We start from the raw sequence: 14439 nt of genomic DNA, 5'->3' as shown, positions 1-14439 counted from the left end.
ACTCAACAAGCCGGAGTCACATAAACATGATTTTAACTTTTTCCGGTCAGTCGTCATGGAAAACGCGCCATGCGTTAACGTTGACGCCGTTAACGCGTCTAGCAGTACAAAAAACTAACACTAAAATTCATCAAAAATTAAATTAGCAAACCGTATTAAAACTAACTAATGTTAAAACAAAAGGTCAAAACTAAAATACTATTGAAAAATCCCAAAATATTATCACCATTTTGGACCGCCATGTTTTTTTCCAATATTCAGAAATAGTTTATGTCTATCAAAAGTGCAAATTGTGTTGTATGGTGCACGTTTGCTTAGCTGCTGCTTGCTTCTTCCACATCTGGGGAACATCTGCACTCCCTATACTCATCTCATTTGTTTGCCAAACTACTTTATCCTGCAGCAGCAGCAGCAGAGCCACGGGTCAGAGAGGGTAGAATAAAATCCAAGATCTGAAGCCGTCTCTGTCTCATTCCTGTCCTGCAACTGCACTTCTCTCCCTCACTGTTTTCTCTCATCTTTGCAGCCAAATGGATGAATCCACAATGTGACCACTTTGTGATGCAAAAAAAAAGCATATGATCAATGCTACATGATGTCTTTGATATACTTAAAACTACAAGAGAGTCACTGCTTTTATTTTACTGCAACTCCATTTGTAACTGTTATATAATACCTAAAGCTAAGGGCAGTTCAGGGCATCTCTCTCTCTTTACCCCCGCTTCATGAAACTATTGCATGTTCCCTCAAAATCCACTTGCATAATTGTTGATCTTGGCAATGAGGGTTGATAATCGTCCATAAATAATACTGTATGTGGGGGAAAAAACTGGGGGAATTCACAGTGCTGCTTTTCCTGGGAGCAGTTGAATCTAAAACAAACACAGACAATATGAAATGTCTGGTTAAAGTGGGCTGTTTGCAAAGTGGGACATAATTCAAGTTAAGTTTGTCATGAGGCTGGGCCTGTGACTAATGCCTGCACACAAAACACTGCAACATAAGCTGGTTCTTATTATGGTCACACATAGGCCTTTTGTATTAAAGAAAACAAAAATATTTGATGAAGCTTTATATGTGCTAGTGCAGTGTGCGTAGGAAGTATGTATTCCTAGAGTGGGAGCTGAAGAAGATTTTTCAGTTATGGTAATGCAGGATAAGGCGTGCCTGACAGTCACAACAGCTAGCTATGCTAATGCTAATCGAAAATGAAAACATTTGCATTGTGCCTAATGAGTGTGCACACTGTTTGTATTATGTTAGCCCTACGCTAATGCTAACCGTAGCCTCGCTTGCTTACCTTTGGAAACAGGTTCGTCAAGTTAGCCACAAAGTAGTAGCATGCTAATGCTAAATAAATATGTGCTCGCGTAGTGGTGAATGGACACCGACTTTGTCGTTTCAGTATAACATCATGTTCTGCGTTGAATTGTGTGAAAATGTCTCACCCACCGTGAGGGCAGCCTATTCACGCCCACCTCCCCGCTCCAGACAGCGCAGCTGCTGCTGATGAGCCGCTGCCTGCCTGGTGTAGCGTGAAAAATCGGCAAAAATTAAAATTCCTCCAAACAAATTGAAAATCAAGGATGCACACCATCGGGCCATGCTCAACCCATATCCAAAGTCTTAGGAATATCTGACTAATGGTCAGCGAGATATGCCTGTCACAGACAGACAGACAGACGGACACACAGACGCAACTTGCTTTATAGATAGATGAGATAGTTCATGTGTAGAGTTTATCAGAGAGACACATACAAACTGTGGCTCAACCCAGACTTGATTTTCACTGAAACCTCCAGGAAAATAACATCGGACAAGGAAGAAAACAGCAATAAATAGAGAAACGTTGTTATTCCTTATGCTGCTGGGGGCTCTGAGAAACTTCAACCTTCAACACTTTAAGACAGAAACCTGTTCACCCAAAGGACACAACTGTGGGGAATAAACAGAGCAATGTGGACTGAGTATTGTACTTGAACTCTACATCAAGGAAACCAAACAACCCCCTTCACAACACAAAGTAGTCAGTTTATCTGGACAAGACTCAGCTGTCCACCTACATCTGAAGGACAAAGGACACTCTGACACTCACTGTTTACGATGAGAATGCATTCTGGCCAGCAGAGCCGTACCAAAGGCATGGGGAAAAATAAATCTCTCTCTCTCTCAAAATCTACTTTTTAATCATTTAAACCCTTATATTTGGGACTCCTATCAGTCGGCAAAGTGTAAAAAAAGATGACTCACTCTGTTTTTGTGGTCCTCCTCAGTCTAAGTACAGGAGATGTAACACGCGATGTTGACTTCCACACTCACTGGGACGTCACAATGCGCTAAATTCCTGGAACTGTTGTCTCGCGTAGCTCCGCTTTGTCCCTAAAACGCGCGAGAGTGCCGGCGAGGGCAACGGTATCCGAAAACCGTTGTCCGCGAAGTCCGCGTAAAAGTTCTCTTCTTGGCTCCACAGTGCAGCACAGAGTTCTACACAAACTTCCAGCCTCAGAGGATTTATCTGTCCTGTGGGTACATGTTATATATGACAACAATGTGCCTGCTAGAGCCTGCAAATGATTTTCCAAATGCTAACTGCTGTTAGCTCCCTGTAGCCTCTGTGGCTGATGTCATTTCCTGTCCCTTAAGTTTCATTTTACTTTTTTTTAAGGTGGACCTAAGGAGATACTACTAAACAGGGCTGTTTTGGCAGGGTGATTGAACTGCTGTGATGCTTCATCCTTATGGTATTTTGACCAAAGCATGTCACAGACATGTTCATTAGGACACCAGGGAACTAGGTTAAATAGGGTATAATATGAGTCCTTTAAGAAGAAAAGAAGAGTGACACTGGTTCGGTGTAAATGAGACAACTACAATTAATGCAATTTAAAGAGTAGCATTTGTATCAACTTAGGGCCCCATAAAGGCTTGGGCTGGCCCTGTTGGCCAGTGGAGACAGATAGATGAATTATTTCACTCCTCTTCAATAAATCCTCTATGTTAACATAGAAACACACATCACTCAGCAGAGGAGGTGAACTAATAAGAGAAGGTTTGAAACCCTTGTCTTCTTTCTGTTTGTGTCACAACATTGAAATATAAAGACTGAATCGAAGCCCGTCTACTGACTTAATACTGAATTGTCCTCAATTCAGACAATCAGTGTTTTGTGTTTTCCCTGCGATTCACTCACCTCTGCCTCCGACAGCAGCCATTTTGACGAGTCGCAGCAGGAAAATCACAGGTGTAAATAATCACATTAACGAGGGGTGAGTTCACACCGTGTTGACGTTCATGAACTGAACAGAGGCGTCGTTAATGTGATCAGGAACACCTGTGCTTTTCACGCCAAGGGCTTTTGTAGAACTCTTATTTAAGAAGAATACATTAAACGTCAGTTTCCCACTGAAGTTTACCACTCGTTGGAGGCAAACATATCGATAAGTTATCCTTGACGTCACTAAATGTACTAATTATTGAACATTCATCCACTCTCTGCCTCTGTGGACACTGTAACTGGGTTCTCAAATTAAACATGAACTTTAAACTGTAATGTTTTCAGCAACACCAGTGTAACCTGCTGTTTAAACAGAATATACACCAGCAGTCGGTGCCGTGATGTAAAGTCTCTTAATATGCAGACTTATGTAATGGCAATTATCTTTGCGGCTTCATGGTTTGACAGTTTGGAAAACACACTCTGCTGTTTAAATGATGTGGCTGAGTGGAGTTCATCACAACAGTGCTTTCCAGAGTGTGTTCTGCAGCCCACTGGTGGGCCTTTGAGGTATTGCAGGTGGGCCTTGAAGTGGATTGTGCAAATGTTCCCAGCTTAAAAAATGTATTGAAAGATACATATTAAATATGAACTCTTTGTGGTTGTGGTAACTGATGAATATTCATAAATACATAAATGCAGATATAAATATTTAAATGCAAAACTACATAAATAAATAAAAAAATTTATGCAGTTTCATCATGAAAAGGGCTATTTCTATATGTTTACACATATTTGTGTATTTATGTATATATGTATACATGTATTTATATATTTATTTATACATTTATGTATTTCATTTGTATATTTCTATTAAAACATTTAATTGAAACATACAAATTATATATGACCTCTTTGTGGTTTTGGTAACTCATGAATATTCATGGTTACAGGTATGGAGGACCAAAAATGACAAAACAATAAATAAATGCAGATATAAATACATCAATATTTTTTTTAAAGTATACAGTTTCATCATGAAAAGGGCCATTTCTATATTTTTACACATATTTATTAATTTATACACTTATTTATGTATATATGTATGCATGTATTTATATATTTATTTATACATTTATTTATTTTACCTCTTATTTTGTCACATTGTAATCATGTATATTTTGTTTACATGTTATTATTTTTTAATCAGCATTCATGGAGAATCAAAAATGACAAAGGTAATGGGTCTTGATGTATGGAGATGCAATGAAATAAAATGAAATAAAAAATGTATCCCGAACACATTCTACCAATATATGGAGGACCAAAAATGACAAAACAATAAACAAATAAAAATAAATAAATGCAGATATAAATATTTAAATACATAAATACATTTTTTTAAAAACAATACATTTTCATCATGAAAAAGGCTATTTCTATATTTTTTACACATATTTATTTATTAATATATATATATATATATACACATTTGTTTATTTATTTATTTATTGTTTTGTCATTTTTGGTCCTCCATATCTAGGGAGCAAATGTGGTCATTTCAGTGTTGTTTCTGTTTGTCTCAGTGTTTTGAGTGTGGACCTTGACAGTTCTGCAGTTCTTTGAAGTTTGGGAATATACATTAAACACTGTGCTTCGCCATAAATTCTTACTTTTGCCTTCAGCTTGTGGATTTATACCACAAAAACAAATAAAACACAAGCTCTGTTCCCTCTGCAAAGAGGGAAATGAACAAGATCGACAGCGACACGGGCGTGACACATAGCCCACAGAGGCAGAGTCCTTCTCTGTGATTGGTCCACACTTTGATAAGACCTTAACTTGAACCTAAGCCTGTGAGGGAGGGTCTGCATTTGAAACAACAATGGCGACTGCAGGGAAGGTAAGAGTGCTGCCTCCTCCTCACATGCACACTTATAATGTCTGTATAGTCAATTTGAGTGTATGTTTGAATGGATTTGAGTCAAGCCGGCATTGCTGAGTCAAATATGTGTACACTACAAGGACTTAGAGGTTCCTATATTGCTCTGTTTCACAATCTATGAAAGACAAAGGAGTCAAGAGGAGAGTTCTGAGTTCCTGCTGTTCAAAGTCCTTGTTCAGAGTTGTGTGTTTACAACACACAGGGAGGCAGAAGGTCACAGTGTGATTTTATATGTGGAGAAGCAAGGACCCTCGCCTTGTTTTCTGTTGCACACACAAACAAGAGCACAATTATCAGAGTGTTTCCACTGTAGCACTGAAAGGGTTAAATGTCATGAGGAGTCGTCCACATTGACAGATTACAGACCAGCTGAAGCTCTTGGGTTGTTGTTTGTGTTTTAGGTGATCCAGTGCAGAGCTGCAGTGGCATGGGAGGCCGGGAAGCCTCTCAAGATGGAGGAGGTGGAAGTGGCTCCTCCTCGTGCTGGGGAGGTTCGCCTTAGGGTATGTTTTGGCTGTAATGTAATCACATTATGATGTTTGTCCACAAACCAAAATGATTCAGTTTTAATGATTTGTTGTCATGAGCAAAGAAACCAGAAGATATACATTTAGTGGCCGATTAATAATAGGTTAATTATTTTTGCCCTTTAAGCAAAGTTACAAGTTAAGTTAGATAACAGTGTATCTTAGATAATCAATTAAACAAAATCAAATATCCTTTATTGATCCTACGGGGAACATTTACTTGGGCAAAAGCTGCAGAACAGTGCATAGCACGAAGATGATTTAACAGCCAACAAAGGACATACATTCACCTAAAAGAATCCCCCCCCTAGTGGCTGTTCACTATATTGCTACTTCCAGGTCAGCTTCTGCAAGGAAACTGAGACCACATCCATTGTTTATATACTGTCTATGTCCACGAAGCCATACAAACAAACTATAAAATATGTTTTAAACAGTCATTGATGTTATTTAAACTATATTAAACAACCTATAATGACATATTGGGTTGGAGTTGTTTTATATGACTCTGCGTGGATCACATTTCCAGTCCTTTTATTTCAGGTCGTGGCCACAGGAATCTGTCACACTGACTCCTACACACTGAGTGGTTCTGACCCAGAGGGAGTTTTCCCTGTCGTGTTGGGCCACGAGGGAGCAGGGATCGTGGAGAGCGTTGGAGAGGGAGTTGTCAAGTTTCAACCAGGTTCTCCCCTTACTTCACACTCATCTCAGGAAAAACATATTTTAGCCACTGACCTAAAGGCTCACTAAAGGGAATGTATGCGTCCTTTTTGGGACTGGTAACTGAAAATATAAACTGCTCACGCCCCTGCACCAAACTCCATAGAGAAAATCAGCATTTGAATGGTTTTAATGTAGGTTAAACAAGGGATTTCTAACACAAAATATGTGCCTCCATGACTGAAAATCGCAATGTTTATCTATGGACTTTGGTGTGGGGTGTGAGTTTATTGTCTGACACAAACTTTAGTTTCCACCTTGAAAAGGCAAGATAAGAAGAAAGTTTTCTTCCGCGATGGTTGACTTAAACGGGTGTAACTTTTATTATGTGAGCCTTTAGTGGCTGAAATCAGGTATTTCCTTGCATCCGTGTGTCGGAGACAGCAGCACGTTTGGCAAAGACAGGGTTGATAATGTGCCAGTACCTCAAACAACTATCACTTCTAATAGTTTACTGCAATAAAATGGCTATGATGTAACCAGATTTCCAATGAGCCTTGAGATCCTTGAATATTTGTGATCATCGTTTAAGATGGCGGCACATGGCTTTTTCCTATACAATTCAAATTGACACTCTTTTAGAAAAGGAGAAAGCCACAATAAATGCCATTGCATTGACAATAAAAAACCCTTGAACTTGCTCTTTTAGGAAGGCGTGCGTGAACTCTTTATAACCCCGTGCTTGTGTTGCAGGGGACACAGTCATACCCTTATACGTCCCCCAGTGTGGAGAGTGCAAGTTCTGTAAAAATCCCAAAACCAACTTGTGCCAAAAGATCAGGTAAGTTGTCTCCAGTGGAAACTCGTCTGTACGACAACAACAATAAAAAACCCTGTGTTACACCTCTGAGCTGTTCGATCTGCGCCCTGTTCTCCAGGCTCACTCAGGGCAAAGGCTTGATGCCAGATGGGACGACGCGTTTCTCCTGCAAAGGCAAGAGCCTCTTCCACTTCATGGGCTGCAGCACGTTCTCCGAGTACACGGTGGTGGCCGAGATCTCTCTGGCCAAAGTGGACGAAAGAGCGCCCCTGGACAAGGTCTGTCTGCTGGGCTGCGGCATCACCACCGGTTACGGAGCTGCTCTGAACACCGCCAAGGCAAGTCACGCACACCTTTCCTCCCTGACTGCACATCACAGCCAGGCTCTAACAGTCACTGTGGGGACGGAGCTGTTGTTCCCAACATAATCGTCTTTTCCCCGAGCAACTAAATCAGAAGTGAATGAATAATGTACAATCGTAATGGCACATTTTCAAAAGCGTCATTGTTTATTTAGCATTTCAGCTGTCATTTTTATTTGCATCTTTTCCCCCCCCCCTCCTCACACTCAAACACTGCATCCCATTTCATCTATTTTTTATAGCTCTACCTGCCGTAGAACTACAATAAACAGAGCATATAGAATTAACCGGAACATGATTGTATATACATCATTTATACTTTTAAGAAACTACAGTTCGCAGAAGTTTCTTTTTGTATTTATGTGGTCGTCCGCTCAAGCGTTCGAGGCGAAAGAGCACACTTCAAATCAGCGTGTATTATTCATTTGGTTCCAGTTCATAACTTTGGTTCCTGAATGAATATATCTGAAATATTGATGATATTTTGTACAGCCCTTAATGTTTCCGAGACGATGTCAGGGGCTCTTTAAAAGGTCCGGGGTGCAAAATATAGGTGAAAATCTTTTCACTTGGCAGAAACTGAAGATAGAATAGAGTGCACAATCACCTGGATTGTATGAATTATCATTATAAGGCAGAATGAACCTGAACGAAAGACACCCCCAGCCTTTCAGCTTCTCCATTTAGGGTTCGGATCGTCTGAATCACAACATCCATGAACCTTTTCTGTGGTCGTCCACTTTTCCTTCTGTCCAGCAACTTTGAACATTTCTAATCCTGTCCATCCTGGTTACTCCCAATAAAAATATCAACATCGTCAGCTCCGCCTTCCCGAGCTTCAACAACTCTTTTCCCACATCTTCATGCCAGATGTTGTCCAAGTAAACAAACGCCTCCAAGTCATGATCTCCTCTGAATGCTTACATTGCATTCATAGTTTCAGATCAGGAATCCAAACAGGGGCTAAAACCACGGTTAAAAAATGTGGTCCGCACATAAGAGCTGGAGCTTTTTACAGAGGGAAGGATGGATATCTATATATAGCTCTTTCTATCACTCCATCAATCAATAAAAATTTAAATTTCCCCTTGATTATTGAGAAAAAAAATCTTATTTAAAGGAGTAAAATTATACCCATATTATGCCCTGTTCAGAACGCTCAGTTTTGAGTGCCTGTCTCTTTAAATGCAAATGAGACACAGGAAAGAGGCTCCGGCAGCTAACAGAAGTTAGCATTTGGAAAAGCCATCATTTGCCGACTCTAGCCGGCACATATAAAATGTATCCACTGGACGCGTAAATCCTCTGAGGCTGGAAGTTTGTGTAGAACTCTGCGCTGCACTGTGCAGCCAAGAATAGAACACAATGTGAAGTGTTTTTCTGACCACAAAAACATGACTGAGTCATCTTTTTCACACTTTGCCTACTCATAGGGCCTCCAGAGTCCCAAATATAATTATTTAAATGATTAAAAAGTTGATTTTGCATAATGTGTCCCCTTTAAATTCAACCATGTTGTTGATGTTTCTGGTTTTCAGAGAGAACGTTTGTTGGTTGCAATGAATTTTCCTGGTTAGCATCGGCACTATATGAATTGTGTTTGTGTTCATGCACGATAAAGAACAAGTGAATGATGTGCAACTGTAACACCACAGATCCATGTCACAAAAATACTGTTGTGTAGTCCCAGCAGAAAAAAAAAAAAGAAAGAGGTTTGTTTTTGCCTCTCCAAACTATCCATGACACATTCCAGAATATCAGCAATATGATGGAGGGGAGGGAAAAGTAAACAAAACAAAGTATTACTAGAAATTATAATCAGCTGCATGTTTGTCTTGTGACATTAGCAGCAAGTGGCGATCAAAACACTGCTGGGCCTGAGCACAGCAGAGCCTCTGTGATGTTTTTTAATTAGTACTTAATGTGTCCAGTTAGTAGCTACGGCATTTACCAGTGAAAACGCAATCAGCACTTTTGCAACATGTTGGCTCATTGTCTAGTAATTATATGGTATTAATGTAAGACAATTACATTGTTATTTTCTTCCTCGGCATCATTATCCTCCCCCCCCCCCCGCTGTGCACTTTGTCATAAACAGCCACAGGGTTTGAGCTTGACCTGCGTTTGTCTCTCCTGGTTCTCGTTCTGCAGGTGGAGGCCGGGTCGACCTGCGCGGTGTTCGGCCTGGGGGCGCTGGGCCTCGCCGCCGTCATGGGCTGTAAAGCGGCCGGCGCGGCTCGGATCATCGGAGTCGACCTGAACCCCGACAAGTTTCAGACTGCGCGCGAGTTCGGGGCCACGGAGGTGGTGAACCCGAAGGAGCACAGCAAGCCGATCCAAGACGTCCTGGTGGAGATGACTGACGGAGGCGTGGACTACTCCTTTGAATGTGTGGGCAATGTGGCAATCATGGTGAGTGGGAGGAAAATGATCATCCTATAATAGTGATCATTACTTACTAATCTGTGACGCCAGTGTATTTTCAAGCAGATCTATGCAGGATTTTTCTAATTTAACAGCTTCAGAGTTATTGTGATGGTTAATGGCTTGGTCCGTTAGTGGAAAACCAACATTGCAAGTTCAGGGCCACAGACCTGGAGTCCTCAGAATCAGGAGGTCTTACGACACACCCTTAAACCAGGTACTGGCTTTAAAGGGATAGTTGGGAATTTTGGACATAAGACCTATTTTCCAACTCAGCCGGTGTGATGGAGACGTCTGGAGACGTTTTCAAGACATTTCATTCAGTTCTTCTAGTTGCTGAGTTCGCTGGTGCTATGGATAGCGCAAGTCAATGGTACAAGTTAGCATGGCATTAGAAACACTCATACCGACTCCACAGTGCACCCGAGGCAAATCAATTGTAACGGCAGACTATCGATGTACATATCTGTGTTGATAGAATGTTTGAAATAAAACCATGATGGCAGAGCCTGCGAAACCCGTTGTCTGGTGAAGCGAGGAAGTCTGAACGAGTGAGGGTCCACATACGAGCAAACATTGGACCAGCTTCTTTCAAATGGCGAGAATTGAAGCAGTCAACAGTGAGATTTTTTTACGATAGTGAGGATAAAGCAGTGCACAATGGATGGATGAAACTGTAGGGGGAGCTTGAAAAGGCCACCAGACTTGCAATGTTCCGCTTTAATTGGTGGGGATCATATTTGACAGGACACTTCATTGTGAGATCCTGATGGAGCAAAAAGTGAAGCCCTGTGCGTCGATTACTGTCGTGGTTAATGTTCTAACATCTATCGTCTGTTGGTGACAGAGAGCAGCACTGGAGGCCTGTCACAAAGGATGGGGCACTAGCGTCATCATCGGAGTGGCAGCAGCTGGACAGGAGATCACCACCCGGCCTTTCCAGCTGGTGACCGGACGCACCTGGAAAGGCACTGCCTTTGGAGGTAACTACACACTGATACTCTGGGGGGAAGACTCTTTAAGACGTCAACGACTGTCCAGGATTACTGTCAGTTTCATTAACTTTCAGGCATTAACAAATGGAAAACATCAGAGATCTGGATATGTTTGTACGAGATACAAAGACTATTTCTGTGTCGAGTATGCGGGAGGAAGAACATTAGCCCACTCACTGTGAATTCTCTGGAGAGCTGCTGTGTTCTCACATGAGTGCAGTGGAAATGTCTCCAGAAATTGGACTAGAGAGCCGTCAGGAAAGGATCTGAAAAGCTTGCAGAGTGGCATTTGCATTTGTCATTCATGTTCCCCCATACAGCTCCTGCAGGTTGTAACTGCAAAATGTCCAGACTTGCACAACTGCAAACAGTTTAAACGACTGACTTTTGGCGTGAGCCTGACCATCAAACGTGGCTTGTGTCACTCCCGTTAGTAGAAGAAAGGAAATGAGAGCAGGACATGAAGACTTTGCCTTGACGAGGAGAGAGTGGAATCAGGTGAGCTGCTGGAAATGGGCGGAGAGAACGCCGAGCAGCAGGTGCCATATGTAAGAATGTGGTCAAAAACGGTTACTACATTCATATTCAAAATACAGAGGTCTTTTAAGGTTTCGTTTTCTGACGTAACTGGCAACACGTGGTTGCTCGGCAGCTGAGACTCTACTGGCTGCAGTGATTGGTAGACGGCGGTAGGTGGCGCCACATGCCAAAACATGATTTCAAAACAGAAACATGATTTGCAGACTGCAAAATATTTTTTTTGATGCAAATATTTTGGCTGTACTGTTGTTGTTGGTGAGTTCAGTTTGTTATATGAACATTATTCCTGAGTCTCTGTGACACATTAGGAGGATTTTATGACCAGTTGCTTTAGATTTATTACATAATGCACCTTTAACACAAGTAACTTTCATCAATCGTTAACAATATTGGGGGATCATTTAATAACAAAGAAGACAATGTGAATTGTTATTATTTCCCCCTGCATGATTTGTAGGTTATTCATTCATCTCATACACTTCATATTTGTGGAGCCAGCTCTCATACACACTCACACACACACACTCCGCAACGCAAACTAAATAAAGGCTACCACGAATCTGGCTTGAGGCCACTAACATTAAAATGTACACGGCGTACAATCATCCTCCACTTCATCGCCTTGTTGAAACATTTGTGTTCCTGTTTGCTGTTTTTTTCATATGCACGCACGCTCTGTTTGTAATATCAGGACTGTCTGATTCACTCGAAGCCTTTTAACACTTTCCCCCAGGATACAAGAGTGTCGACAGCGTTCCCAAACTGGTGGACGAGTATATGAACAAGAAGCTCAAAGTGGATGAATTTGTGACTCACACGTTGTCCTTTGAGAAGATCACCGACGGGTTTGAGCTCATGCATGCTGGGAAATGGTACGTCCTCGATTTCAGATAAGCTGTGTGTTTGTTTGTGTTAACGTGTGTGCCTCTATAATGTCCCTCTCTGAGCTCCATTCCGCGGACAAAGCCGCGATGTGACGTGAGACCTTGACGGCCAAATATAAGCGCCAATTGTGCCAGTGGTGCATTTTAAAGATTCTATATGTGAGATTTTACACAATGCTATAGCAGCTTCTCATTGTTGTGATTTTTTTGTTCGTTTATTCCGTTCTAGCACATTCAATTCCCTGTCTGTGAAAACCGTTGGCCTTGGACATGTTTATACTCCAAGTCCAACATTTTGACGCATTTAAAGACACAAACACTGTAAATACATCTTTCAAGCACCTACCACGGTGGTGAAAACTTAGTAGTTTTACATTCATGCTACACACAGCACTGCATGGCTATGCTAAAAACGATAACGACGTGACGCAACACATTTATTTTATCCATGTACGAAGTGTTGTGGAAATTCTCTGCTGCTGGTGAAGAATGAAATAGAGACTTCTGGAGAAAGAACCAGAGCATAGTGAGCCCGAAACATTTACACCTGGGGAACATCCCTTTCAGATCTCTTTGTCTGGAGAGGGGTCTGCCCCTCCAGGCCATGCTTTCACATCCGTTTGTCTACGGCAGGGCCTACTGTGAGTGTGAGTTGGGTCGAGACATCCTAATTTGAATACACAAAAGGACCTGGTATCTTGTGTTAGAAAAGGGGGCAGTTGTAGCTCTGAAACAAAGAAATTGAATTTACCGTTACAGAAGCAGCTATAGCAGCAGGCTCCTTACTGACAGGAGTTGGACATTGCAGGGTCTGCTGAGTTTGTTTCACTCTTATGCTTTCATTGAACATGTAGTGTGCTCCCAGAATACTTCCCTGAGGCACTTTCTGTCTGGTCACTGTTCACCTTTTTGTCGACAGAGCTCCCCCTGCAGTTTTGGAGTACATATTTTTACGACAACACCTTAAAACATCCATCCATCGTCTCCCACTTTATCCCCATTGTCGTTTTCGCCGGCTCTGCCATGATCGACATCTAAAAGGGGGGGTATTTGTTTGTAGTGGCGTGAAGCAATTTGTGTTTCTCGCAAGACTTCATGAGACCTCCTGATTCTATGATCTTGCAAGGCTGGTTTTCTGCTAAATAACAGTAAGGGGGAGTGGCGACAGCTCCCAATCTCCCCACAACAACACATTTAACCATCACAATGACCCCGAAGCTATTACATTAGGGTTAAAAATCCTGCATAGTTCCGCTTTAAACGTTTAAACTTAATCAATGTTACTAAACTTAAGGTTAGCAGAGGCTGATTCAAGTCGACCTTTTAAGGGGCTACGTGTTTATTTGTGTTAATAAAATCCTTTTTTTTTGTCTTCCAGCATCCGCGTCGTCCTCCAGTTCTAGATGCTGAGAGAGGAGCGATGAAAAATATGATGGAACTCCATGTTTGCTCTGCTCAGATTAATAAAAAAAAAAAGTTTGCTGTATTATACAGTTAGAAACTTCTTTTGAGAACACACTCACCCCTCCCGAATGAACACACATGTACGCACAGAGAGAACATTACGAGGAGGAAAAAACAGACAAACGAAAATATTCAGAAATATTCACAGAAACCCTTTGATCGAGACTGAATGAGAAATACGACAGAACAGCCACAAACAATGAGATCAGGACTTACTGAGTAAGACCGGCAGAGACACAAAGGCCTGATTAAGTTGATTAAAACCAACACTGGAAACCCTGCAAATGAAGTCTCACCTGTTTAAATACTTCCAGAACATTGTGATTATTCTTTCGGGCAGGATTTTGAGCACGGGGCTGTTTTTAGACTTGTTTGGTACGCAAGCTTCTCACTGTAAATATAAGTGTCTCTGAGCTTGGGGAATGCACTCCATCTCTTCAGAAATGTTGACTCAGACTGTAACCGAGTTAAAAGAATTACCATGCGCTCAGATATGTCAAGCCTAGTTAGGCAAAAAGTTTGTTTCCCTCCCCAACAGCTCAGTTCACTTCCTATAAAAGTAATATAACAGAAAAACAAAAGTTAACTTTTTCCCCCCCTC

The 14439-nt window shown here is 41.5% G+C and overlaps 1 protein-coding gene across 1 annotated transcript; it reads left to right on the top strand.

The window, feature by feature from the left end:
* Positions 1-5099: 5099 nt before the first annotated feature.
* On the top strand, positions 5100-13811 carry LOC310942336 (alcohol dehydrogenase class-3 chain L; the record flags this gene model as incomplete). The annotated part of the gene is made up of 9 exons (XM_083907711.1): positions 5100-5117; positions 5561-5662; positions 6230-6371; positions 7103-7190; positions 7288-7507; positions 9683-9943; positions 10803-10938; positions 12224-12362; positions 13753-13811. 9 exons carry the CDS (start codon positions 5100-5102, stop codon positions 13775-13777), a joined length of 1131 nt encoding a protein of 376 aa, XP_083763837.1. The 3' UTR covers positions 13778-13811.
* Positions 13812-14439: the final 628 nt, after the last annotated feature.

The sequence above is a fragment of the Microchirus variegatus genome (assembly GCF_963457635.1).
Source record: "Microchirus variegatus genome assembly, chromosome: 21".
NCBI lineage: Eukaryota > Metazoa > Chordata > Actinopteri > Pleuronectiformes > Soleidae > Microchirus > Microchirus variegatus.
The sequence above is the reverse complement of the archived record's forward strand: the minus strand, read 5'-3'. Positions and strand labels throughout refer to the sequence as shown.